The sequence below is a fragment of the Esox lucius genome, chromosome 20, assembly GCF_011004845.1.
Source record: "Esox lucius isolate fEsoLuc1 chromosome 20, fEsoLuc1.pri, whole genome shotgun sequence".
NCBI classification, from domain to species: Eukaryota; Metazoa; Chordata; class Actinopteri; order Esociformes; family Esocidae; genus Esox; species Esox lucius.
In genome coordinates, this window is record NC_047588.1 from 749,681 (window position 1) to 773,670 (window position 23,990).

General features: G+C 40.3%; 1 protein-coding gene and 1 long non-coding RNA gene across 2 annotated transcripts; one reads left to right on the top strand and one right to left on the bottom strand.

The window, feature by feature from the left end:
- The first annotated feature begins 571 nt into the window (after positions 1-571).
- LOC114829770 lies at positions 572-21,685 on the top strand. The gene is made up of 2 exons (XM_029115852.2): positions 572-1,579; positions 20,355-21,685. Exons 1-2 carry the CDS (start codon positions 1,401-1,403, stop codon positions 20,902-20,904), a joined length of 729 nt encoding a protein of 242 aa, XP_028971685.2. The 5' UTR covers positions 572-1,400; the 3' UTR covers positions 20,905-21,685.
- LOC117593518 lies at positions 2,967-4,043 on the bottom strand. Its single transcript, XR_004574939.1, has 4 exons — positions 4,002-4,043; positions 3,835-3,918; positions 3,466-3,684; positions 2,967-3,077 (listed from the first exon to the last, which is right to left on the bottom strand). It is a non-coding gene; the product is annotated as an uncharacterized LOC117593518 (long non-coding RNA).
- Positions 21,686-23,990: the final 2,305 nt, after the last annotated feature.

Sequence of the window (23,990 nt, forward strand, 5' to 3'; positions counted from 1 at the left end):
GACACGTGAGAGACCGGACATGTGTATCGCCAGAGGAGTGAAAATCGTTCCAGCGTGGGCCCCTATACCACCCCAAGGATGCACATCTACACCACAACACCCTGTGGATTGCAGCCCTGGAGGTATGTGAATTACATGTTGATCTCGTAATTGCTGCAATGTTTACTTGGTTTCACCATATTTACCTGTTCACCAACTTTTATGTTTATTTTTAGTATGGAGCAAGCACAGTACTCCAAGGCACCAGAGAGGTACTCCACGCCACCATGTAGGTTGGCTACATAGGTAAGTGTGGGTTCATTCACTTAACCCAGATGCATAATTTGTTAAAGCATGTTGCTTCCAATTTTATTTGTCAATTTCAATTTATTTTAAAGGGCAAGAAGGCAAAGGTAGGATTTTAAGGGCAAGAAGGCAGAAGTAAGTTTTAGCTCTGCACATGAAGGTAAGAATGAACATTTTGGCAGACACTGCGATTTGAGTTCTGATTGTAAAAAAACAGATATTAACCTGAACCATACAGGCGTCCCGTCTACGGGACGGTTCATACTCATTTGCGGCATGTGGTAAAAACTGCGACGATTCGTAAAATATATATTTTTTTGGCATAGGCATGTCTTATATCGCCAGAAAGCTTGGAATCTCGTTAAACTAATTATAATATGCAATTTAAAAAAGCTATTACGACGACCAAACACGGTGCAATTGTTTCAGGACAGTCAACAAGAACAAAATACTTTACTGTAGGCACTCGGTTTCATTTTTCATGTATCACGGAAAATATTGTACTTACATTACTGAACCTCCGCAGATTTCTTATCCCTCTGTTCCCAGAGAGGACGGGAAGCATATTTTTGCTTGGTAAAATCCGTTTTAATTTTCATAGTATCCATGCGTCACAGAATGAAAAATGACTCGATCAACATGCAACCAAACTATTCATGCTATCCAGACCGTAACACAAGTATTTTCCCCGTGACATTTGGTATGTCTGTAATGATTAGACACTCAGGAAGATAACTAGCCTTATTCCGAGATTCTACACAGCGAATTGGCTGCGCAATACCTCAGTAAACCCTAGTAGCGCGCCTCACGTTACGCACCAATAAGATGGACCAAGACAAACTTGAAGGACAATATCTTCCTCCAATGACGACCAATTAATTTGAAACATAGCTAGCTAGATAGCCAATGAGCTGGCCTTTCTTGTGATGTGGGAATGTGCACTGTGGGAAGAATGGGCTGGAATCTAGAGGTGTGCTCAACCGGACACCCCTGCATCATTTCGAATTGAGAGAGCATCAGAGCGAGCTAGTATTTTCGTTACGCACATTGTTGCTAGTACTTAGTAGTTACTTCTTCTTGTTATTTCGATAATTTTAAACATTTCGAATTTGAACATGGCTCCTAAAAGTGGGAAAGCGAAATCCAAGACCAAGTACACAAACTTGGAGGAGATTTTTGAGGAGATTCAGCGAGAGAGTGACCGAGAGCTAGACAAGGACTCTCTTAGTGAACAAAGTTTTTATTCTGGCGAGGAAGAATTGTTCTTGGAAGGAAAGGATCCCGTTTTAGATTGGTGAGTAAAATAAATTATTGTTCTTTATATGTATGTTCATATGTATGTGTGTACGTGTATATGCTTGTGTACACCTGAAAAATATTTTTATTTGGGTAGTGAGTGTACCCAGATAGCAATGAGTCGGCGGACCGGAGGCGGTCCTCCAAAGACAGTAGAAGCGTCAGAATGTCTAAATCGCAAACACGTTTGCCAGCTTTCCGCCGGCGGCAGACGCTTTTTAAAAGCGGCAGTCGCACTCCTACCGCCTGTGTTCTGCGTCCGGCCCGTGGTCCAACCGCCTTTCCACCGCCGTTATACAAAAGGTTTTCGAGCGATCTGCCGCTTTTATATATATATTTAATATTTATAGCATGCAGTTTATCGAGAATAATGATTGATCAAACCAGACAAATTTCCATTTGGTGTTTTAATTCCACATTTCAAAGTACAGTAACTGTCATTAAAACAAGATGTGTCAGATCACTGAAATAAATAATAGGCAGAAAAAAATAAACATAAATACACACAGAACATGCAGGTTTCCAATAAAATGTTGGTTAAAAAAAAAAGAACAGCCATACAAGCAAATTATAACACAAACACAATCATTGTTAATAATATAGAGGTCAGCTCTGGGATGAAAATAATTACCAGTAAACATAACAAGTAATGAGGATATTTGGTACCAAAGAATGTGCAGGATACCAAATAAAACGAGGTAGAACATCACATTTTCAAGCCATTGAGTAAAGCTCTAGAGTAGAATATTCCATTATAATGGCATTGCTGACCTGGAGCACAATATTTACACCATGCTGCATTAAGATGTGTCTCTTGTATCTGTGATAAACAAAACTTGATATACATATATAAAAATACAGAGGTAAAAACAGTTGTAGAACAGACCATTATAACTGCAATGCTGACCTGTGGCACAAGGATTTACAAGCTATATTTAACAATAGAATAACAGTTAAGCACTGTGATGGAATGAAAAATGCTGATGTTAAAAACAGAGTAAGTAGAATATTTGGTACCAGGTACTGTGCAATATCAAGTATCAGAGGTACGAAATAGTATTTCCAAGCTATTATTAATTGAATAACAGTTAAGCATAGTGATGAAATGAAAGTAGAATGTTGGTACTAGTTAATGCGCAATATCAAGTAACAGGTATGAAATAGGATTTACAAACTATAATAGAATCGTTAAGATGGAATGAAATAAGCCAATACTAAAGTTAATACAAAAAAAAAAACAGGGTGGGTTTGGTGAGTGTAGTCTGGCACTTCTGGCTTCTTGATGTTACTGACTGCAGGATAAAGAAAGTGTTCCAGTTCAGGGATGCTGGGGTGTCAGTAGTCAGCCTAGGTTTAAGGGGTTGGCTGTGGGTCCTTCTCAGCTGGGCGGCTTTTTCCTCCTTCACAGTCTGATGCTCCTTTCAGGTAACGTGTAACGTTAACCTGGACCGCCTCATCAGTGGCATCCTGGGTTGCCGGGTTCTTCCGGAGGGCCCCTGTAGAAAATACAGATCTGTCATTACATTTGAATGGCATAAGGCATAAGGGCATCTACTTAAAAAAATTACTTTGAACAATGGTCTTCAGGAACAGGTCTCTAAAACAGGTTTTATCCCCTATACCAGTCCAGGTTGTATTAACGGCAAGGTTATTAGAGAAAATACTCTGAAGCATTCTCCACACTGTTGTCTTCAGGTCCCTCCCACATTTGATAGCCAAAAACCGAAGCTGAAAATGTGTTAAATTACATTTCTCGCAAGCTTCTCATACATAAATATAAAATGTGACAGGCTGTGGATTTAGACTGTAGAATATACAGTGTACAAACTTAATTTGACTTTTTAGATTACCCTACGGCCTTATAAACGAAAGCAACACACTTACAAATCGTTCCTGGAGCTCTTTATCCTCCCTCAAAATGCTGTCAAGAAACACCAAATCTTCCTGGGTGTCTAGGGGGAGTAACATCCCCTGGCAGGGATAGCTCTCCAACAGACACATTGGCACTGAAATGTTGCAGCATAGTGTCCATTTTGTTTTCCATGCTACGCACAACATCGCCAAACTCTCCAAGACGTCGCAGCACTAGGGTCTGATCTGCACCTACAGGGGTTCCCAGAATAAAAGAATAAAGTAGTCAGTCCTGGTCCCTCAATTACTAAACAATGACATTTATACCTAGGTCTAATACACGTACATGTGGACCCAGTGGGAATTAAATCAACAACCACAGGTGTTGTTTGCAAGTTGTACCTGATTGCCCAGTGCGAGCAAACATCTTCAGCGTTGTCCCAAATAGCTTCACCTGCTCTTGAAGCGAGCCGCTGTCACCCGAAGCTACAAAATGAAAGGCATATGGTCATTCTGAACCTACATTACACACAAAAAAGTAAAATTAAAGAAAGAGTGCATGTTCTCACCTGCTCGTGCATGGCTCCCCTCCCTCAGGGCATGGTTCTCCTCCCTCAGGGCTTGGTTCTCCTCCCTCAGGGCTTGGTTCTCCTCCCTCAGGGCTTGGTTCTCCTCCCTCAGGGCTTGGTTCTCCTCCCTCAGGGCTTGGTTCTCCTCCCTCAGGGCTTGGTTCTCGTTCTGGAAAACTAAAGGCACAGTTATTTTCAAAACTGTTAAAAAACTGGACATTAGGACATAGGCCTAGAATATACCTTCATTGCTGAAAACTTCATGCTGTACATGCGATGCCAGGGGAGTCCAAGGGCCAATAACGGAGCGATGACTTTCTCCTATTGATAATCATTGACGTAAAAATATGTTTGAAGTTATTGCATACATGTAATGAATTGGACTTAAATGTAACAGTTTAGCGCAACGTATTACATACCTCCAGCCTTTTCACCCATTTGCTGCCAGGGTACATTTTCTGCTGGGGGTGTAAAGTTTAGTACTTGACGAACTGGGGGAAAAAAACATAACAGCTTTAATTTCACTGCAGAGATTGCATATTCAGTAATGAAACAATAATTGAACTGTGCAAAGCTAATGATATGTACAACACACCTCCACACCTTTTATCCAGAAAGTCAAGTGCCCTAAAGAAAAACAGATTATGGATAAAAGGATTCCTAATCTTAAATAGAAGCAATAGCTTCCAAGACAAAAAACATCACAAATAACATCACTTACTTGTACTCAAACTCTTGGCTTTGAAGTGGAGTCTGGATTACTAGGGAGAAACCTGGTTCTGAGAAAGAGGGAACAGAAATTTGAAAATCTAACAAAGTGTACAGTTTAGTTACAGGATCACAAATTAAGCATCACAGCAATACATTTTACATACCAACTCTGAAGTCTACAGATGGCTCAACATTTTCCTGGTTTTCTGGAATCAATGCAACTTCTGTAGAATGTAGTGATTCAAGTGAATGTCCTGTTTGTCCCTCTCAAATCTTTTCATTATTATTTTCCTTTTGGCCCAGTAACTAAACATTGTGACTACCCACACAGCAGTAGACGCCTACGCGGATCCGCATCCAAGTCGCGAAACCCGCGTGACTGTCACATTCGTTTTGGCACCGCCCAGAGGATCCGCTCCGCCTCCGGGCAGCGTGGTGAATTCTACTGTCCCACACTGGACCCGTGTCGGATCCGCTCCGCCTCCGGGCAGCGCGGTGAATTCTACTGTCCGACACTGGATCCGTGTCGGATCCGTAGAAGTGGACGCGCCTTTACTGTAAAGGTTGAACTACAACCTCTTGGTGTGCTCTTGCTACGCCGAGACAAGAGTCATATCAGTGGAGATTTTCTTTCCTGGGACACGGTTACGCTGAACTATCTGAGTAAGTGTATTGATTTATTGCGACATTCACAGCAAACATAGGCCTTTGTGTTTTTTTTGCTCATCATGTATAATGATTGTAATGACGTTGTTTGATATTAGGACTTGTGCAACATGCTATTGCTAGCTGAGAGATTTTTATGATATTGTAGCCCATTTGATTTAAAATGGGATAGTCATTTCGGCAGAATATGTTATGGTAGTGTGATAAAGACTGGTTTGGTCTGTTTTAATGTGTCGCTGCTATCCTTATGTAGCTTATGCTATGTTAGCAGCATGTAGCTGCTAGCTAGCATGCTGCTAGGCGCGATTGCATCATTTCGCAAGTATTGATAATGCCTATATATAGCTATATGTTTGAGTTCACGTTTGCGATGCAAACCTATAGCTGATAAATTGGCACTGGTATTTCAGTCAATGAAGTGGGGTCAATATTACAGCCAGTGAAGCACTTGTCTGCTATGATAGCTAGCAGGTAAAATTTTAGCATGTTTAGTTTCTAGCTAGCTGTGCATTAAGTTTGCATTTTGTCAAGTTTGGTCTCATGTGTAGTGTCTATCTGCCATCCTCTTTATAATGAAAATCAAGCTTCGGCATTTTAATCACTGTTTAAGTCGGTTCAGACAACTAATGGGTATTGGCGCCTGTTTGAACGTCAAGAAGTACGGGCTTTTCTGCTAATGGTTGCTACCGACCATTACTTTGAAACCATTCAGCAAATACACAGTACAAATGGAGATTTAACATCACCGCTCATTTTACACACCGTTTAAAATGAGCGGCTAGTAATGAGTGAACATTACTAGCTAGCTAGCTACGTTTTTCATGTTGGTTTTGAGCGGTAGGCTCCCCCACTAACCTAGAAAATAGTTTTAAAACAGTAAAATTAGCTAGCTAGCTAGCTAGCTAATACGGAGGAATACTCCATGCAGCGGGGGAGTCAGAGGCAGAGGGACAGTCACCGCAGCGTTAGCTAACGTTAGCTTCTTGTTTCATTTGGGGTCTAATAAACAGTCTAGTACCTTCCTTATACTTCTTCCCACCTTGGGGCACCATTCAGGTTAACTTTCAGCCCATCTAACTTGCTTATTTGTATACATTGTAGGCCTATACTTGTGCATGCTTTAGTCCATGTTATTCCTTTTTTGATGATGAATAAATACCCTTTTTCTTTCTTTCTACATTAAGGATGCCTTTTCATCTAATTGAATTTCAGGCAAGCGAGGACATTGCTTTTGTGCCAGTTGACTGGTATGATGACGTGATGGTGTACTGGCCCAGGTGAACGTGTGAAACGGGCAGCTGCTAACGAGGAGAAGCATGAGCCAAACTGGCCAAGATATGACGTAAAGGTCGTCAGAACTTGTGGTATGCATATTCATAAAATTATTGTTTAAAAATAATTTCATGGTTGCTTCTCCTTATGCTTGGAATAACAAACCCTTTTATTTTCTGAAAATGGACATGAAATTGTCTTTGCCTTGCAATTTTTAAAATGTTCAATTTATATCTGTTGATGCTATTCTTGGCCAGGTCTCTCTTGTAAGAGATATTGTGTTCTCAACGAGACCAACGTGGTTAAATAAAAAATAATAATGATACTAACAATTATCATCATCAATAATAATATTCTGTGCAGCTCTACAGCTAATTTGAAACTCATGTTCATTTTAACATATTTCATTTTAGACAACTACAAAGACGCCATCAGGCTAATGAATCAATATCAGACCGGCTGCAACGCCTCTGAGCTACAGTCTGAGGCAGAGCAGGAGGGATAGCTGCCAGAGAAATGATTCAGGAAGCCAATGTAAGTCGGTTCGGTCTTGTTTTTGTTGTGTTTCTACAGTAATAGGAAGGTTATTTCCTGTAGCATTCAAAAATACTATATGTATTATATGTATATTTGGCAATTTTGGGATTGCAATAACCAAAATGATATGGTTACTTAACAGCCATCGTTTTGGGGACTCTGATGAGAGTGAAGAAGAGCCAGAAAATTCGGCTGGTGTATCAGTTGGAGCCTCAAGCCCAAACCAATTACACTGGCAGAGTAAGGAATAATCTCTCAACATCAAAATAACAAAATCATAATATTAATAATATAGATATGGTTTACCTTGTTAGTGCTAAAGATATTCCCCTCTCCTTGTATCCATTCCTCCAGCTCCACCATCTCACTGAGTGCCATGCAGCAGAGTCACTACTCCTCAACCTGGAGGAAACTGTCTAGGTAAAGGGGCCCCGTCTAGATTAATTGTTTTTCACTGGCAATCCATTCATGGGGTTGAAATAGGTAGTTCATACCAAAATGTTGAAACATACAAATTCATGTTCCCCATGACCAGAGATTTTTTGTTTGCCATTGTTTGGCCCTGTAGCTCGCAGCATACCATTGGTTAACAGATCACAACCATTTAATAGCAATTTCTCTCCCTTAGCACTTGACCATGGGGCCGGACCCCAACACCCTTCACCACCTCAACTCCCTGCACCTGTATTTAACATGAGGAGAGTTACTCAAGGTAGGGACTGATTTCTGAAATATTAGTGAATTGGAAGGCCCCAAAGTGTATTATAAGTCATGGTTAACAGATGACTACCATTTAATTAAAAATAATTCCCACTCTCTCACACCACCCAACTCACTATGGGCCAGGAACGGCAGTCCCTCCTCAACTCCCTCCACCTCCCGCACCGGCCCTCAACATGAGGCGAACAGAGGCGCCATCTTCAAGCCTGGCCTACAGACCAACATGGCGAGGGGGAGGAGTGACCGATACCATTCCCTGCTCTGGTGAGCACTAACTGACAAATCCATAGGGGCATTCTGTGCCACAGATTTTGGAAAAACATCCCACAACCATCACATATTTTCATAACTTTTGTCATTAACTATTCTCAATAACTAAGGTTAGTATTATGAGTAATGAGTATAAACACTGAAACGTGATAAATTTTATCCACTACATTTTAGCTATATTTCTTGTGTGTCAACAGCGGCTGAGGTCCACATCCTTAGCCTGCTGGAGACCATTAAACAACAACAAGACCAGCTTGTGGTAAAGGTGAACTACCTCAGCAGCAGGCTGAACAGCAACCCGGGGCCAGATGTTGAGATGCCGGACAATCTCCAGTTTCCCCTGGAACAATTGGAGGCAGTGGAGGCATTTGAAATGTTTTTAAAGGAACCGTCAAATGGCCCAGCTCGACAGAGCGTGGTGAGTTTACTTACTTAATATGAATCTTGCCTTTAGGTTTATTGATTGTCCATGATTATTGCAAATGTTCTATTGAACAGCCCTGAACAGGCCTGTCCTGATCCGCCTTTTCCCAGTGGTTAGATTCTGTCAGTGAGTGACAATCTCCCTCGTGGAGATGCTAATTTCCGGCACAGTCTTGGGCAAGACAGTGGCATACCTGTATTTGTGCGTAAGAGCGCAACTACGGTCGAAATTTGGGGGTTGGAATCACAGTGGATTGTCATGTTATCGAAGTAAATGCACGCAAATGTATTGGCTGCCTGGTGGTTGTGATAGCTTCGCTCGCGTACATTTGTCTTGGCTCTCCATAATAATAATAAACACTGATGGAATGCAGTTGTCTGGTTTGTAAATGACCATGTGAGTTGTATTTTAATTTAGTGTTGCTTTTGGAATGGTTAATCTAACACTAAGGTCTCTGCTGCAACATATAGCTTGAATGTTAAGTTGCTTTGGATAAAAGCATCTGCTAACTGACGTAATGTTAACCAGGGCTGTAATAGAGACTAAACGCAAGTAAATGGAGTTTACCCACAGCTCAAATGTCAGAAATAGAGTTTATCCATCTGTTAAGAGTTTACCTCCAAATAGAATCTATGTAGGACCCTACCAAACTTAAAATACTGATTTATCCACATACAATTGTGCTCTGATCAAAAACCATTTAATACCACTGATATTGTTTGAACATTTTGGATGTCTTTTTTAAACATCCGATAGCGAAAGGTGTGGCAAACCTTACCCTGATCACAAATTCATAGTTTACCCACCTCTTATTTTAACCACCGCAACCCTGTTTATAACTTTATAATAATTTATAGTCATGTTTCTTTTTTTATTTAATCTCCTTAATACCTATCTCATATTGTATTGTGTAAGCATACTTGGCTTTGGATGCCACATACCATAATCATATCTATCTGTTTGATTACAGGTGCTGTGAGGAAAAACACAGTGACACGGTCAGCCACGGACGCAGAGGTCACCAAGCATGCAATCAGGTGGTTCAACCTGGCAGCGGATCGGGCAACGAGGAGACGTGTCCCGCCTCAAGCCACACAAACGGAGTAATAGGAGAAATAAGCAATAAACAATATTTTTATTGAACTTCTTGTCGTTCACCAGTTATTAATTTTCTGATATTTTAGCTGTGCATTTCATTGAAGTTTTAGCCTAATGGATAAAATATTTTATGTCTGCACCGACCTAGGCCTATAAAGCACTAAATTAGGTTTTGACCACAAAATGAATGTAAAGCAGCTTAGCCAACGTAGGCTACTTAACAAAAACGGAATAGAAAGAACTTGTAACTTTCCATAAATGTAAATGACAATTTTATGTTTCCATTAAGTAGTGATTACTTTTGTACAGTGAATTGATGTCTTGACTTGAACCTTTTCTGTTAGGCCTATTGACAATATTGTTAGGTTAAAAATACAAGGCAATGCAGATTTAAGATTAGGTCTATATTGCTGGAGTAACCTAGACTAGGCCTAGTGATAGAAATCCTATGGTTTAGTTTATCCTATTTTTATCCTACAGCAAGAACAGTCCTAGGGATTTTGAAAATGAGAAAAGCAGGTCCAAAACGGACCCGGGCCAGATGAGCCAGGAATTTTATGAGGCCGTTACGGATCCGTGGCGGATGTATGTATCAATTAGCGGGTCCCAAATGGACCCGCCGCGGAGGCAAGGTTTTAATCGCGGATGCGGAACAGATGCAGCGCGGAGCCGCGGCGGGTCCGCGATCCGCCTTCGTTGCGGATCCGTCACTGAGCTCTAACAGACACCGATACAGTTCCGCTTCGCGAGTCCGTTCCGAAAGCCGCAATACCTCCGCAGCGGTTCCACCGCGGAGTCCTTTTGCTGTGTGGGTAACAATGTATTTACCTTTAAAACCAAAACGATTGACCAACAGTAGGTCTCTTGGGTGAAGATAATCGGTTATGCTCTGGCCAAGGTATCTGCAACAAAACCGGATTGTTAACGTTAGGAATATACAGTAGCTATGCTGTGGGGGGGAAACATTATCAGCCAAATGTGGAACAGTGAAATTGTTAAAAATAAAATGTATTCATTGGGTGTTGTGATTCAAGTGAACACAGAATGTTCCTCAAACATAAAACGTACAGCAGTTCAGAGAATTAGAAATCACAATCGCCTTAAATCCAGTACAGTAGCAACACAGCACAAAACATGCTAGCCACAGTGTGTACTGTAACAAAGGCAAAACAGCATGTGCTAGCTAACACTTACTCTAGCTACTGGACTAGCAGCATACTTGTTCAGGCAAACAAAATAATTTAAACAACATATATACATCGTTATTTTTGTAAGAAAGACTAAGTTTAAATTTTAGTGTTTTCTAGATGTAAAGCTTTTGCTACTGTTAAGAATTTTACGTGTACCAGAATTTCTGAAGAAGGACGAGGATCCGGTCCAAATGGAAATTTAGCATAAAGATTTATTAATAAGAATTGATAAGTCAAAATACATGAAATACACTGCAGCGGTCAAATATTTGCTCAACCCTCGAGCTTCCACAAAATATTCGCGCAGAAACAAGATCGAACATTGGTTTTAATACTCCCGCCACAGGGGCGGTTACTTTTCACTCTCGTGAGTAAAACCCATCCTTGTTGGCTCTTCGTTGGCATGGTGACATGTTGGACGAATTTCTTGGTTTTCGCTATCCAATGAGGAAGGACATGCACTAACTCTCGAGCATAGATCAACAGGTTCTTTGCATACAGGTGTGAAATCTTAACCAGGTTACAGTAATTTACATTCTATTGTCCTAACCTAGACTATAACATCAGGGGGCTGGAGACAGAAGGTCTCTTTGTGCTGTATAGGGGGCAGTTTCATTTGTATGTTAATTGTGGGGTTTTAATCCTGTCTCTCTATCAGAGCCAGGTGTAAAGTCTGAGTGTGGCTGAGTGTAATTTAAGGAGTTCTAAACTTTATGGTTATTGTATTCAATCATATTTCCCTAACCTGGCTGCAGCATACAATTTAATAAAACAAAAACATAAGAATACATGGTTATTAAATCAGCATTATTTAAACTACATTTATCTCAACAATCCCCCGTTTCACACCATTTATGGTGTGAAAATAACTATAAATGTCACTGAGAATAAGATCATTACCTAAACAGAAATATGACAAATGTAAACATCAATTATTGTAGACCAGTTGTAAAAATACTTCATGGTAGATTGCTGGAATGTAAACAAGTTGTAAAGAATAGAGTACACCATGATTTATACAAGAGATTCAGTTTCTTCTCCTCATCTCCTCATCTTGCATCCAAGGTGACCAGAAAGAGAGACCAAGGTTTTCTGGTTCTGCTGTGTCTAATCCAAATTCACCATTATCTCAATCAAAACCTACTTGTTCACCGCATGGTCAACTAAGTACTCAGTCTCTCTCTGGACTCCAATTAGATCATCCCAAATGTACTGCTCCTCCAAATGTCAGATAGTCAGTTGTGAACCATTTCTTTGTAGACCGGTGTAACAGGACATAAAAATCTGATGTATATTCCGAGGTGTTGTCCTTCATAGCTCCAATGCAGCTGTTGTTGTCTTCATTCCAGCTGCTTTATCAGCCAGGCCAGGAGAATCTGTGTGTCCTCCCTTGTGAATGTCAAGATGACCAGTTTTAGCCCAAAAGCTCCATAGCTGCAGGCTTTGAACTCCGAAGCCCTCCTGTAGAGTGTGTCGTCAATCTGCAGGTTCCTCTCTCAGCTACCTGGACAGCCGATGAGATGTTACCTGGTATGGACCCAACCAGCGTAGCATGATGTTGTGCAGTAGATCTTTTCCGCGCCCCTGTAGATGTTGTTCAGAACCGGCGCTTTCCTTCAGCCCCCATCTGCTCGGTTGGATGCTGCCTTCTCCATCTCACGGCAGAATCGTCAGGACTAGGATTAGTCCAGCTCACAGGAACCCGGGACCTCTCTGTAGATGTGCGGCGCCTCAGTGTAGACTCTGCTTGCAGCTGTAGACCAGTCTGTGTGGATGTGAGTGTGTGTTTGTGTGTCCATCTTATCTCTGCCCACCTGCCTCTTGTCCTTTAAGCCAAGCTCAGTCTCTGTGGGCTCCAACCAGTCGAATTGTTTTCAAATGTCCGGTACCTGAAGTGTGAATCATCCTTGAGAAGATTAGTTGTAACTGCACAGTACACCATCACAAATAGGTCCAGTACATTAGCTTGTAACCCAGTTCCATCAAACACTCAAAACCGTATTCCCAATGTCTTTCTTCTTCCTTTGACTAAATAGATTAGTAACAGTATCGTTAAAACATTAACATTTCTGGTGCTTCTGTTCTGCTAGTGTAGCAAAACAACAATTCCACTCTTTTCTATAGTTAGTTTACCAACCAACAAATAACAACAGTACATAATTTCTCATTTCCTGTCACTGTTTCAATTACTCATCAGCTAAGATAGTTTGTTTACATTGAAGTATCACTCTCAAAGAGTAGTTCATGGACAACTCTCAGTTCACCTATATAATTTACATCTGATTGTGTTCGAATTCACCATTGTTTCACTTAAATGATAAAAATAAAAATAATGAAGAGGTATTGAATATGTAAATAAACCTGGAATTAGAATACCCAATTTGATGTCCCCATTTAGTCTGTTTCTCTGCTTAATAGCTCAAACAAGACAAAGACCTATTTCGAACAGCCCCCCACCCATTTCACTTGTTTTGTGTCAGTGAGTTGGGCACGCCATGGGGTCTGTACCTCTCTTTAAGCAGAATTACTTTCTCAGTATAAACCTGTAACGAATAACCAAATGTGCTCCCTGCACCTTTTTACCCACTTATTCCCTAGTGGATGAGATTAAAAGGATTACTTCTAATCAAATATCAAATACCTGAACAATCCCATCAAATTAGTTGTTTTTGCTAAACCATTTCAAAATGGTAAGATGTATTCTACTTAGATTTTGTATAAAACAAACTTTTCAGAAAACCAAATTAGATAAACTGTGAACGGACATTTTTTCAGCAACCAATTATCTGCTATAACTATGAAACAAAAACAAAATTCTTCATGTAACTCTCTAAATACCTATTTAAATCCCTTTGAACTTTAAGTTCAACTCTTTTTCATTATAGACAATTATTTCATATATTCCCCCCTTTGCTTTTACAATCCAAGTGAAAGCAACAATCATACAGTAAAAACTTTCTAATCGCAAATGTAACAAAAACAAATGAAAATGACAAAAACTTTATGTAAATCAGAAAATAAAACAAATATGCCCCACGTTCGCTCGTGTGAAGGAACCCAGAAAACCTATAGGCCAAATTAGCATATACACATTTTGCATTTCCACAGGCAACGGCCAAACGAATTTGAGACTAAACAAACATCATGACTCAATTTACCTCCTAACGTCTAGGGCATTTTCTCAACTCCAGATGTATGTCTATGTTATTCAAATTAATGGCGGACAGCCAAAATCGCTACTTTCATGTATATGTCATGCAAAGACATCAAATTTGTACTAGCAATTAACAATGTTGGATGACTTAAGGTCTCCACCCTTATTACAATTTGATTCGAAATCATAAATGTCAACATTAAAGCTACTGAGAGGAAAATGTATTTAGCTTCCACTTATTGTTTGATTATCCCAAAACTGAATGTACTTGTGTTGGTGAAATGACCATAGATGAGACCAGACTGTACACTTGAATGTAACCCTTAGTAATAGGCGATTTTGATTTAACCCCCCTTCCTGAAGCTCTGGGCTCCACACATTTTTGGAAATTAGGAAATTAAGAAAACTCGTAAGAATGGTAATGTAGACAGAAACCAGATGCATGACATCACTAAAATCAAGGTACAATAAGTAATCCAAAGGAAACTCAATGTAGGCCTTAATACCCCACATCTATACCCCATTTGTGCATTTGTCAATTTACCATTTTAGAATTTACTCCATTAACGAGTATCAGGCATTGGTTTGAAAACACCAGTATTATCCCAGATATAATTGTAAATAAAAACAAAGTGAAAATATATTAATTAACCAAACTCAATTCAGCATTTAAAATACATCTACTTGCTTTAGGTTTATTACCCTTTTAAGATTTATGACTATATTGGATTCAAATTCAGTCCTCTTGGGACACAGCGTGTCTCCTTAATGTTCAAGTTTATCACCATGTGGATAAACTTCATTCTACCACCTATTCAATATATGAGGAGAGTGAAAATAATACGTTAACCATGAGATTATTTTACCAGATTAGAAAATCATTGTACCAAATCCTAATTCATCACTAGGTTTCAGACGTACCCACTTGTGCTAGCGAATAGCTCAGCACGCAACAGCCAGGTACCACGTGGTAGGCCTTGATTAAGGCAGACCTACTTTTCCGTGAGACCCCCCTTGGGGCCTTACGGTTTTACACATTATCATCAACGCCTATATAACATTCAAATGTTTCTTGAACTACATGTAATATTTAATTAAATAAGCTTGGCTATTACCGAGGAAGGTGATCAGGTTTCCTTGATAAGTTCCAGCTTCATGTTGAGGTAGATAAAGTTTAACTATATACAGGAGCACTCAACTTCTCCATCTCGCAGTCCAACTGCCTAAAATCCTGTACTAATCGCAACGCAATAGGCTAGCTGCAAGGGAATGGTTGTCAGGACATGGAACAAAACGACATCATTCTAATTACAGGTGCTTATGACTAAAATACTCCAAAAATAACCTATAGTTTCCACACTTTCTCAAATCCCTCTATCAACTTCCACAAAACCCTCAAATCTGACATACACAACCCAACCACATAGTTTACTAAAGCATATGAAAATTGTACTTTCCCAAAGCTTCCATCAGTCACCACTTTCTACATTCCGTAGCCTACACCTTCCAAACAACTTAATATTGCGCCTTCTGCAACTTTCATACGTTACCACGTCCATCTGCCTCCAAACAGCCTGCCAGGCTGCGCATCCGTCACCGAAAGGAAACGCCAGTCACCGGAAACCCTGATAAAACTCAAAGGAACATTCGTTCACATGTTCAAACAACTAAACACTTACTTTGTCGCCAAAGACGTACCACAACGCTTTCCCAACATCAAACGCATCAAAAGATATTTATACAATTTACACTCCAAGTACACCCCAACACTAGTATTGAAACTGGTTATGGCTGAAGTTACTATTTTCCTATATTCCTCAAAACTCTAGGAGCCTCAATTTGTTCCCTCTTTTGTGCCGGTGCCTATTGGTTGAAGGTGTGGTGGGGTGGGAACACCCGAAGTTGGATTCTCTGGGTCCCATCATTGCTCCTCCCTCTCCATCCTTCTGAGTGTGATGGTCCCCTACTGTACGATGATTCTCTTCCTCTTTGTGAGCCATAAGGCATGGGTGCTGGTGGACCCGCGGAAGGACAATCTCTGACCCAGTGTGTGAGCTCTCCACAGTTGTGGCAACCTCTGTGTCCTCTTGGTCTCCTCCTATTCCGTCCTCTCTTTGGAGGATTAAGTGGAAGCAGTGGTGGTCTTTGGTCCTGCATGGGGTATTGGTGTGGCGTACCTGGTTCTGGTCCCATCAGCGATGTTGGCCCTGTGAGTGGAGGCGTGGCTCCCACTGGGGGATTCTTCAATGCTGCAGCGACAGCCTTTTGAACTGCATCGCTCAGCATTTGCTGTGCATTTTGAGTCGCCACCATGACATCTGACAGCATCTCACTCAGTTTTTGGGTTGCTACAGTAATTTCATCAAATTCAAGGATCCCTCCTTTTACCTGCATGACCGGGGCCTGTACTTGCGGACAGAGGGAGTTAGGTGCCCTGTAAGGAGGGGGTGCCATGGGCTTTGAATGTAACTTGAGGATTCTTAATTCTTCGTTGGAGATGTCTGAGTCTGAATCTCTCTCTTTGCTAACCCCAATGAGTCTACCTGGTTTTGGTTCTGTGGTGGGCTCAATTCTTTTGAAAATCGTATTCTTCCAGTCTTCTGTTATTTTGTTTAGGAACAACTCTAGGGGCTGTTTGTCTACCCTTGTGCTAACCTAGACTGTGATCAGTAGGTGTTTTTGAAACTAAAGATAATAAAAATCTATGAGACCCGAAAGTTCTTAGAATAACAAATACAATTTGAAACAAAAATGTAAAATGAATCTATTGTGAGTTTTATTATGATTTCTCTTTTCTTATTAGAAGTTTGCTAAATAAAATGTAATAAATGAAACTAGGGAGTTCTAAAAAATTACAAATAAATTCTAAACAGAAGCAGAAGAAATTAACCTATTGTGGAAATCTAGAAAAGAAATTTAAAACAAAACGTAAAATTGATCTAACTTGGATATTTCAACGAGCATGAATCTATGTTGAAAAATAAAAATTTGCTTAAAGAAATGAATGAAACTAGAACATTTATGTAAATAAGGAAAGGAAGCTAAAGGCCATGTACTAATTCAAGGAGGATTCTAATTTTATGCAAATCTTAGTTTGGTGCCTGATTTCACTTCTCTCTGTTACTTTTCCTGGTCTGATGTTCTAATGTTCAAACTGATGGGGATCAGGGGATTCTGTCTACAAATCCCAAGGGAGATTTATTTAATTTTCGCTTCTTTAACTACTAGTCATTTTAACATTAGAGTATTTCCTATTTGGATTGTAATATTTATTTTAGTTGGTTTGGATCGAGTAAATTAAGACAATTCCACTCTGTTTCCAGTGTTACTTTTTGTTCATAAGAGGAAACAACTTCCTCACACAGGTCTAGACGCAGTCTGCTGCTCCAGTCCAATCACGATACACAATTAGTTTACACACAGTTCCCCACCCCCTTTGCCACAGAGTAAAACTCAAAGATCTGTTTGTTTTCTTACACTTAATTCACTTAATATAGAGCCAGGCTTCTACCATTTTCAGGCGGACACTTATACTTTGAATGTGTTACTTCAAACAGACCTTTCTGATAAGTTTTTCCAGTTTAAAAATCCTCCCCACATTCCCCAGTCACTACAGAATTGGCGCTAATGGACGCTTTCTCCTGTTTAAAACCACACTGCTTGAGCTCGCTTGCTCCCAATTCAACAACCCAATCTTATGCAATTCGTTATTTACAGTTTATCACAAAACACACACTGCGCGAGTCGCTGCCACGGACTCAAATTATCAACACCATTCTATTTCAAAATATTTACAGTAGGCCTCTGTACATTTCCTAAGTGTATCTTCACACAATTCGACTATACCTATGTTCCAATTGATTCCTATTTTTGGCTATTAAGTACGAGAGAAAAAACTGAAAGCACTTCCAATGGCGCATCTACGTCCGTCGTCACGCCAACGTCAGCGTTACCAAGTCCTTACTTCCACAGCTGTAACAAGTAGATTACCTACAACTATTTTCAGCTGGCTTTTAAAAAAGTCTTAATGTTTATCTTCGTGCCTAACAGAGACTATTACTCTGTTGCCGCCCCGCGGTCTTTTTTATTTAAAATTTTACTGAGTCTAAACTCGGCCGACCCAATCCGGACCTTTAACGTTTACTGAAATTTTTCCAGGCGTCCCAATACCTCCTTTTCTAGATCAGGTTTCCAAATGTATACATGTTCAACAGAGTAGCCCACCCAAAATCAAGAATCCACACAGGTTTACCCTGGTCGCATCACATGAAATTAGGGTCTATGTATGTTGGACACGGCCTATCCTTCCAAGGTCTCATACATCCAAAACCTAAGCATGTACCCCGGCCGTTCTCTCGGATTTCTAATGCGCGCTTACCAGGCTCCCTTCCTCTGGCTTTTAAGGCAATCACAAACAATCACACACAATTCACAGACATTGCTTTTGACTTATCATTTTCAACAAAGTTTTCAATTGGATATTACTTTTATCAATAACTTTTACAGATTTGAATAGACTTACGGGTTGATGGCCGTTGACCCTTACATCTAATATTTCTACATAATCCTACGCCAAATTCGATTAAACAGGAATGGCTTACCTTTTGTAGATGGGCCCATGCAAGAGTCAAGCGGCAGAATCAACCTTTCAGTCCTGTGAATATACTCGTTCCTCCGTCCTCCTATCAGAAATCACGTGTACGGGGTCACCAATTGTTAAGAATTTTACGTGTACCAGAATTTCTGAAGAAGGACGAGGATCCGGTCCAAATGGAAATTTAGCATAAAGATTTATTAATAAGAATTGATAAGTCAAAATACATGAAATACACTGCAGCGGTCAAATATTTGCTCAACCCTCGAGCTTCCACAAAATATTCGCGCAGAAACAAGATCGAACATTGGTTTTAATACTCCCGCCACAGGGGCGGTTACTTTTCACTCTCGTGAGTAAAACCCATCCTTGTTGGCTCTTCGTTGGCATGGTGACATGTTGGACGAATTTCTTGGTTTTCGCTATCCAATGAGGAAGGACATGCACTAACTCTCGAGCATAGATCAACAGGTTCTTTGCATACAGGTGTGAAATCTTAACCAGGTTACAGTAATTTACATTCTATTGTCCTAACCTAGACTATAACATCAGGGGGCTGGAGACAGAAGGTCTCTTTGTGCTGTATAGGGGGCAGTTTCATTTGTATGTTAATTGTGGGGTTTTAATCCTGTCTCTCTATCAGAGCCAGGTGTAAAGTCTGAGTGTGGCTGAGTGTAATTTAAGGAGTTCTAAACTTTATGGTTATTGTATTCAATCATATTTCCCTAACCTGGCTGCAGCATACAATTTAATAAAACAAAAACATAAGAATACATGGTTATTAAATCAGCATTATTTAAACTACATTTATCTCAACACTACCTATTATAGCTCGTTAAAATTCAACATGTACTAACAACATTGCGTTAACAAGGCTACTTTAGCTAGTTAGGCCAGAACAAAGATGACAAAGATTTTAAATATATAAACTAAAAACAATGTCAACATAATATTGCGTTACACAAAAAGGAAACATGTACTTACTTAAACGATGGTAGTCGATGACTTCGCTAGCTAGCAGACTGTAACTCGCGATTGAGCGATGAACTGATGCGAATGTGTCCAAACCAACATAGCCGGTCGATTTTGAGAGTAGCCTATTTAAAAGCGTCTTGCCGCCGAAGGACCGCGGTTTTTAGACCCAGGCAACCGCCAGAGAAAATGAAGCAGTCAAAAAATCTCGCAAGAAATGGGAGTGACGTATTCGGCGGCAAACGTTTCATCCCCGCCAGCAGGACGCACCTATAGCCGACAGCTAAGGGCCGGCGGCAAAAAGAAGCCTTGCGGATATTTTTTGCTATCTGGGTAGTAATATGTATATATTACAAATATACAATTACAGTACAAATAAACACATACACAAATATATATTTCAGCTAAACTTTCATATAAAAAGTTATATAAATACAGATTGAAAGAAATGTTCTTTGTCCTGTGCTATATGTGAGCGTCTTGTTTTGTCTGGGGTTTTTTCCGTCCTGTTTTGGGCCCAGTTGTAAAAGAGATCTTAGTCTCAGTCTGCATGCCTTGTTGAAATAAAGTTTAAATTAGAATATATATATATATATATATATATATATATATATATATACACACACACACACACACACACATTTGTTATATGGCTATAACATGTTGTTGTCCCAATATATAATTGTAGTATTTGTCCCCATATGTAATTCTAGTCAAATCTAAATGTATTTTATTTTTTTAACAGTGGAAGCGACTCAGACTCGGATGATCTCTGGGAGCCGGCTGCAAAGAGACAACCACAATCAAGCAGTCCTGCCTTCACTACTTCAGGAGCATCTACATCTGCCATTGTTTCTGGCTCTACAACAAGCACACCTTTTGTCTCCAAAATCACTCCAGGTCCGATGTCATCCACACCTACCCCCGTCCGGCCATCCAGAGGTGTGAAGAGACCAGCCCAGAGACAAAGACGGGCCAGTGCACCAGCTGACACCCCCACTGAGGGAGAGGACCGTTGGCACACAGTACTGGAGGAGGATGTGGAGCCACGTCCACCCACATTCAGGCCTAAAAGGCAGCCTGGACCTCAGCTGGACATGACTGGGACATACAGCCCCCTCCATCTGTTCCAGCTGTTTATTACTACCTCTGTTCTTGCGAAGCTGGTGTCGAACACCAACAAGTATGGGACTAAAAAGCAAGCTGGAAAAAAAGAGGCATGGAAGACCATTTCCATCAATGACATGTATTCCTACATATCACTGGTCATTTACATGGGGATTGTGCTCCTCTAGCACTCCTGCCCCAGGACCTGCCTCCAGTGGTGCGCACATACCAAAGTATCTGGTTGCAGACCTGAATGTGCCTCAAGGCCAAAAGGGTACAGTTGGAAGGCGCCGTTGTACCCTGTGCCATAAAAAGTCACCTATTACCTGCACAACTTGTGGTGTCACCCTGTGCTTTACAACAGAAAGATACTTTTATGGTACTTGGCATCAGCAGCATAACATTATGTAGAGGGTTGACTTGGGTGATCTGGACCCTCAATGTGTACAAAGTTTTTTTTTCACTTTTTGTTTGCTGTGGTTTGCTGTTTGCACTTTTGACATTAGATCAGTGTTGGCTTCTAACTTAGCCCTTATTGTAAATAGTTCACTTATTTTGGGGGGCATTGGATCAGCGTTCTCGTTGGGCCTCCTGTCAGTACCTTTATGAAGAGAAACCAATGATCCACCATGTATGACATTTCTGGGAGTGTGTAAACCTTATTTGTTATTACACTTGTATTTTTGAATAATCTCTGTTGTCATATGCTTGGAATTTAATCATTTATCCAATTTGGCCACTTGGGTAGATTTGGGGACACTCGGGAAGGACACTTGGGAGTCCTCTTACAGAATATTCTGCAGCTCTATGGTCATTCAATGTAGCTGCCTAAAACTTTACCTACAGTCTCCTGCCTTCTAAGGGACACTACTTGAAGTGTCTCCAGCCTCCTATCTCAATGCATGGCCTTCCCACTGCATTTCAAACATGATGATAAAAATAAAAAAAATAAAAAACGTATGTTTTTGTTTTGTTTTATCTTCTGCCAAATCTATTGTGTTATTAACTGAATAATTAACTGTCTGTCTTTACTTTCAGAACATTTGGAGAAGATCAAGTGGCTGACTGAAGAGAAGGTCAAGCTAAGGACACAGCTGGTTCTACAATCAGGTAAAAACAAGACTATAGTTACGCTAGCATCTTGTCTTAATGAAACTGTATTTGTCTGAATGTGTGCTCTTTACTAAAATGCAATACTGTACAGCCTTTCTGAAATTACATGTATATGGCAGTTTGGTTTATTTCACTATTAAACTATTGACACTTCATTGTGCTTTTTAGCTTCTGATAAACGTCTGACTGAAAAGAATGTCAAGCCAAGGGCACCGCTGGCTCTACAATCATGTAAAAACAAGACTATAGTTGCGCTAGCATGTTGTCTTCATGAAAAATCATCTGTCTTGAATGTCATACCATTCTCAAAATCATGTCAGACCATTTAAGTACAATATCTGATTACTGTATTACAGGAGCCATAAGGAAGAATCCTTCCAACTGGGATGCCACTGATGAGTCTGTCCAGAACCAGGTCCCCAGGTACCAGAAAGGGGCAGCTGACCGTGCAGGTGGGAGAAGATGTACAAGGGACCTGCCGTGAATATGAATGACATCTCCAGCACAACCAATATTGCTGCTAAGCTGCAGTACTGTATTTCTTCTTCTTCTTATAATTATTTTTGATGCTATGTACAGTGTTATATATATGATTGCATTATCAATCCCGCTGGGTTTAGTGCATAAAAGCGGCTAGCGCCGTCGGGCCGCTGGCCGGACTCTTTGCAGAAACGCTTGGCGGCCGCAGCAGCAAAAAGCTAGTGAGCCGTCAGTGGGCCACTGGCGTGTTGCTTGCTGGTGTTAGAAATCGGCCGTTTTGTATAGTGGTTGTAATAATTAGCATACTCGTTTGTCAAGGGAGAGAGAAATTATATTATTTATTGCAGCATTAGAAAGTCTTGTTCATGAGTTTACGGACCTGGTCTTCCTTACACAACCTCAATCTCATCTCAGTCCATCTCTTCTCACTGTAATGTTGGTTACAAGCTGATATATACATTGAAGGGTGTGTCTACCTAGCAAAGATCAGGTTTCCAAGACAGTAACCCCCATGCCAAATGGCCATCGTAAACATTCCTTTGGTCATCAGAGCACAACCTACAGAGAGATAATCTAAACAGAGAGGTTTCTGTTGTTCTCATTATCTAGGCACATGCACTTCCAATGAAACGTACATTCATATTGTAATTGTCAATGCTCAGATTCCACACTGGGTATAGGTATTTTCGACATGTCGTTTGATCAGTTTCATTCGGAAGTAATTAAGGCCTGAAGAAGAGGCCGAAGCTCCAGTCGGTTCATCTCCATCAAGATATGTTATAGGTGAGATTTAATTCATTTATTGAATTTATTGTTTTTTAAAACTGTAATGTTGTTTTTATAGCTGTCACTCCGCCACCGGTATCAAGATCATTGTATAGACCATGGGACCTGCCCTCACATCATGTTGTTTCCAGGAGTATAGAGGAATTTAATGGTGAAGATGGAAATGCCGAGCTACTACCCTTCTATACTAATCCCAATTTTCAGGACAATTCACAAGAACTCTACGCTCCGACTATTCTTCCTTCTCCAAAGTTATTAAATAATCTGCTACAGATTTCAGCGTAAGTGCATCGAAGTTATTCACAGAGCTCTTGGTCTTATCCAGGATATCTGCAAGAAGTTGCTACTTATGGTAAGAATTCTGTAAAAATAAATAATAATTCTACGTACGCTTCATTTATTGTTTTAATTTGTAATTACAGATTCTGACGAGGTGTACCAAGATGCTCCAGAGGAGCAAAAAAGCGTAACAGGTGCTTACGGTAAGATCTTTAATCGTTTCGAAAAATTAAAGAGCATGTTATGTCCCATTCTTAAAATTCTCGCCTTAAATGTTTAATTACAGATTCTGACGAGGCGTACTGAGATTTACCCGAAGTCCTCCTGGGCCCTGCACAGAATAAAACCAGCAAAACTGTTTCTCTGCATAATTGCCGAAAACAAACACTAGATTGTTTTCTACCAAGTGCCCAATTTGTAAGAAATGGTAAGTATTATCTTAAACGTTATATATTATATTGTAAAACATATTACACATTTTTCCAATTAGGTCTATTTAATCCTTTCAGACAACGTAGCTGTATCAGGGTCCGAAGATCCGCAAGATGGCAGTGCTGATCATCTTACCCCACATACTCCAGAGCAAGACGATTTGATGCAAGATGGCTTGAGGCAA

Bases quoted from the DNA above. Each gene is read 5' to 3' on its own strand.
- LOC114829770 (XM_029115852.2), top strand. From the start codon at position 1,401: ATGGCTCCTAAAAGTGGGAAAGCGAAATCCAAGACCAAGTACACAAAC. The intron at 1,580-20,354 runs GTGAGTAAAATA...TTTTTTTAACAG, and splicing joins AAGGATCCCGTTTTAGATTG to TGGAAGCGACTCAGACTCGG.